Source organism: Austrofundulus limnaeus, unplaced genomic scaffold, assembly GCF_001266775.1.
Source record: "Austrofundulus limnaeus strain Quisiro unplaced genomic scaffold, Austrofundulus_limnaeus-1.0 Scaffold2200, whole genome shotgun sequence".
Taxonomy (NCBI): Eukaryota; Metazoa; Chordata; class Actinopteri; order Cyprinodontiformes; family Rivulidae; genus Austrofundulus; species Austrofundulus limnaeus.
Window position 1 is genome coordinate 6,544 of NW_013954602.1, and position 4,611 is coordinate 11,154.

The following is a 4,611-nucleotide window of genomic DNA, read 5'->3' on the forward strand; positions in this document are numbered from 1 at the left end:
AATTAAAATTAAAATACAAAGCGTTTTTCATTCTTTGTGTCAAAAACGGATGAACAAAATTTTTAAAATGTTTGAGTTTCATTTTCTGTTTCAGATAGCAAAAAAGAAAATTGCTTTAAGGCAGAAATGAAAAAAGCCTTGTTTGTTCATATTCCACGACAGGTCGTGGCAACTTACTGTGTCCCTACAATAAACTGTTTTTCACCTGAAGGGGTGCATGCAATATCAAAGTTATTTAATGAACATCCCATTACATAGATATAGATGGTTACCTCATATATAGACTAAATCAAAACGCTTTCCAGTTCTGCGTCTGACACAGATCTTTTTCTCCTCAGATCATGCTGAGCACAAAATCTTCTGACGCTCATTTCCGAGCATTGTAGGACACCTATCTGCTGCAACGAAAACAAAGTCAACATTGATGGTGACTTTGGTATCAAATATATTTGCCAAGTATTTATTTGGTATCAGATCGATATCAAAGTCGAAAGGACGCAAACTCAGAAAAAAGCACAGATTTTGTCAAAACTCAGGAGGGAAAAAACGTGCTCACAGACCAACAACTGTACAACACAGAAGTTGTATGAAATTTGTCGTTTTGCTTTATATTGAGAGAAATGGAGGTGAAGTGGAGGCAGTAGCCGACATGTATTCAGTAAAAGAGACTTATTTGGCCAAAAGCCACATGAAGTATCTCTGCAGCCTTTGGTCACAGAGCGACAGTCATCATACAACTCATTTATGGACATTCTTCTCTTCGTTTCATTATGCAGAGCTGTCAGGCGAGCGCCSCTTCTGGTGGGGGAATAGACAGTGGTAGAATACAAACAAATGAGCCTTTTTCCGTTTCCGTCTTAAATTAATTTTCTTTTTTGCTATCTGAAACAGAAAATGAAACTCAAATCATTTTTAAAATTTCATTTACCCTTTTTTGACTCTAAGAATGAAAAATGCTTTGTATTTTAATTTAAATTCAGTATTTTAAAACAAAAATCAAATAACCACTCATTTGTTATTTAATACCCATTTCTAAAATGAAAATCCAATGACCAAAAGATACACTGACCTTCCAGACGAGCAGGACTCGCGCAGACATTTCATGACTGGAAATCCAAATTAAAATCATTAAACAAAAGAGAAAAAACAAGTAAAAGTAAAGTTAACTGGACTGAGTTTAGGCGGAACCATGACCATAATAACACTGATGATATACAAATATACATCCCTTCACACTTTACTCTGACAAGTGATTGGTGAATAAATACATTTGGTTTTGATGTCAAAGATATTTAAATAAAAATAAATAAATAAGTGCTGCTCTGAAGACGTTGATCTCCCAATTCAAGTAACATTAAATACAAAAAAAATCACTGAGAAACAAAAACAGAGCTAACAATGATTCTAAAGACTTCACAAACTGAAGAGAAGAAGCTGATGTCAGTCAGAAGAAAACAAGAAGTTCTGGTTTGTTTGTTTGTGACACTGATGTGTAAACAGAAAGTAAACAAAGACTGTTTGTTTATTTGAGTAAGAAACTTTCTGTAAAGAGTCCTATTATGTTGAAGCAGAGCCTCTGCTCAGGTAAAGCCAGGACCATTCCTGAGGTGGTCCATCTGGTGTCCCCTCTCTGTGAGAGGTGGGGACACCTGGACAGTCTCCAGTCCATCACAGGGACACACAACTGTCCCAACATGCATGTCTGAGGCTGTGGGAGGACACCAGACTTCCTTTATGATGAAACCAGAACGAGAAGCTGAAGATCTGAACACCGGCTACTAACAAGCAGGTGGTCCGCCCGAGGAGGCGATCGTAATGTTTTGGCTTGTTCCAGCTGGTCACGGCTGCTGATCCAGATAATTGCTGCACTGTAAACTATCTGCTTTCAAAGTGTACAGGCCAGTTTGGATGGCCCTCTCCTTGACGGTCTCGGCGGTTCTCCTCTGATTCAAGTCCAGCAGGACACTGAGCAGCTGGTTCAGGCTGGCCTCTCGGCCCTCCTGCTCCACCCAGATGTTCAGCAGCTCGTGGACCCGGTCCTCATAAGGAAGGCTGTCCTTGCTTTTGATCACGTTGTCGTTGAGGCTCAGGCCACGGAAGAACCTGTTGTGATAGTCGATGTTCAGATCTCCAAAGAAGTCGAAGCATTTCCTGAGCGAGTCGACGCCTGCAGAGAAACAGGAAGCAAGAGATGAAGCCAGGACCAGCCSCTCCTCCATCCTCTGAGGATCAGCTCAGAGCTCCTGATGTCAACATGTCTGTCAACTTTAAACCTTTCTACAATCCTCCTTTTTCCTGTGAGTGTATAATGATGTAGAGAGGACATTTCTCTATTTTAATGCATCTTATGAGAATAAAATATTTAAGCACTTAAGGGTTATTTAGTCTTAAAGAAAATATTCCTTGTAAGATTTTCTGGCACCACTTTCCAATAAGGCTCCCCTTGTAGATTGCTTATAAACAGCTTATTATTCATCTGTAAACACTTAAAATAAAAACAAATAAATCATTAATAAGTGTTTATTACGCCTTAAGGATGAGAAAAGAGAAAACTGTCCGGTTTCTTGCCAAATACTGAGCCAAATCTATTCATGTACAAATCACATCTACAAGGTGCTAAATTAAACATTTTACACTAGGTTACTACTTTGTAAGTACAGTAATATATTAGAAACATATATTTTACATATAATAATTGTACTGCATTACTTCATTCTACATATCCACAACTATCAAAGGGAGCCTAATTGTAAAGTGTAAAATTGTACACTATAGGGCTTCCTTATGATATCTATAAATGTTTTAGTCTTTAATAAATAGCATACTGTATTAATATGTACATGGATACATTTGGCTCACTGTTTGGAATGAAACCAGACAGTTTTGACTCTCATCCTTAATTAATGCATAATAAACACTTAATGATTTATAAAAAGTGTTTACAGATGAATTAATAATCTATTTATAAGCCATCTATTAAGGGGATTATTGGAAAGTGGTACAGATATTTTTTGCCAAGACAAAATGGTATTTAAACAGAATTTTATTAACTACCATGTAAATTTGAATTTTTTAAAATTCTAGTTGAAATTACCTGCTGCTGAAAATGTGTGTGTGTGATGCTGCACCTCATCATATATCATTTTATTTACAGGGTTTTACCAAACCAAACGATTTAGTCAAAAAATCTGGCATGAAACATGCATTCCCATAAAAACTGATGGCTTTTTAATCAATCAACTTTATTTCTAGAAATCTTGTAGATTTCTAGAAATAAACCTGGTGTTTTGGGACCCACAGCAGGGTTCCATACTCAACTTTGCAAATCTGGATTGTAAGCTAGTTGGCAAACTGTGAACATAACAGGTTGTGATTTTCAAATTACAAGACCCCTCAGGCCAGGACCGACTCAGAATGGAACAAGTCACTGATCTGTCAGCCTCAGCAGCTCAGGTTCTGCTTCAGAAGACATTTATTAGTTTCTCTCTCTCTCTCTCTCTCTCTCTCAATTGAAACATTGAAAACAAGGTCATTTACCGTTTACAGGAGTAAGCGTGGGGAACGGTTCCTCTTCCTGAAAGACAAAAACAAACAGGATGGGAAGGTTTCAGTGTTTTAAACTTCTGATCCTTGTCTCATTTAGAAACAAGAAAACGATTCTTCTCAGCTTCATCATTCTGTCTGCTCAGGGTGTGTGTGTGTGTGTGTGTGTGTGTGATTGGTTAGGATGCGTAAGCAAAGGCAAGACTGTGTTTGTTTCCTGCATTCATCATTAAAGTGTCAGACCTGCCCAACCTTCCATACAAAAGGTCAAAGAAAACATTTTACGGCTCTGTTTACGTGCAGACACTGTCCTTTGACATCACTTCCTGTTACTGAACATGCAAATATTTCAACAGCTGTTTACCTCAGCACTGTGGATTAATATAACAAAAATGCCCCAGCTGCTTTAAGGTTATGTCATGAATAAAATCAAAATGTTGACAGAAAATTTAAGAGAAATAAAAATAAAAATACAGTATCAGTATAGTTATAATGAAAATAGTTTTTCATTAGTTTTAGTGTTTATTCATTTTCAAACTATTTCCTGTAAATGTTTCAGTTGGACCACTTTAATGTGAAAACATGACACAAAACCAGTGACCTGAGGCCTACTGCACAAAAGTCAGATTTCTAAATTCAGGATATGAGCTGTAAGCTGAGCTTGAACAAGCCTTTAACTTGTAAACAGCCATAATCAGTTGAACAAACACCAAGCCRCRCTCARTTACGGAGGTTCATTCAAGTCAGGTGTAAATAATCTGGGATTAATGCACGTTCAAGGTTTGTTTACTAGACCCATCAGGTGGATCACAGATTTCCTGATCAGGCATGCGCAGTAAGACACATGAGTCTCACTTCCTCCAGCAGTTTAATGGTTAATTATGATTCAAATGATGAGATGAAGAGAAAAACCGACTGATGCTGAAATACTTTCTAAAGTAAAAACTTTTTGTGTCTGAATCTGTCTGTGAGTTATCTGAGATTAACTAAATGAGCTAAATTAAAATCAACAGCTGATCGCTCACTTAAAATGATCGCTGTAGGAAAAGACGAGGGACGGAGCGGGGG

General features: G+C 37.4%; 1 protein-coding gene across 2 annotated transcripts in view; it reads right to left on the minus strand.

Moving 5' to 3' along the window:
- Positions 1–1,221: 1,221 nt before the first annotated feature.
- Positions 1,222–4,611, minus strand: part of LOC106537247 (tumor necrosis factor receptor superfamily member 10B) — an 11,807-nt gene continuing 8,417 nt past the window's right edge. For both annotated transcript variants that reach the window (XM_014034634.1, XM_014034633.1), the window contains exons 9-10: positions 3,538–3,574; positions 1,222–2,167 (exon numbers count right to left, since the gene is read on the minus strand). In XM_014034634.1, the coding sequence (XP_013890088.1) occupies positions 1,839–2,167; positions 3,538–3,574 (366 nt within the window). In that variant the 3' untranslated portion in view covers positions 1,222–1,838. The remainder of the gene's footprint in view (positions 2,168–3,537; positions 3,575–4,611) is intronic.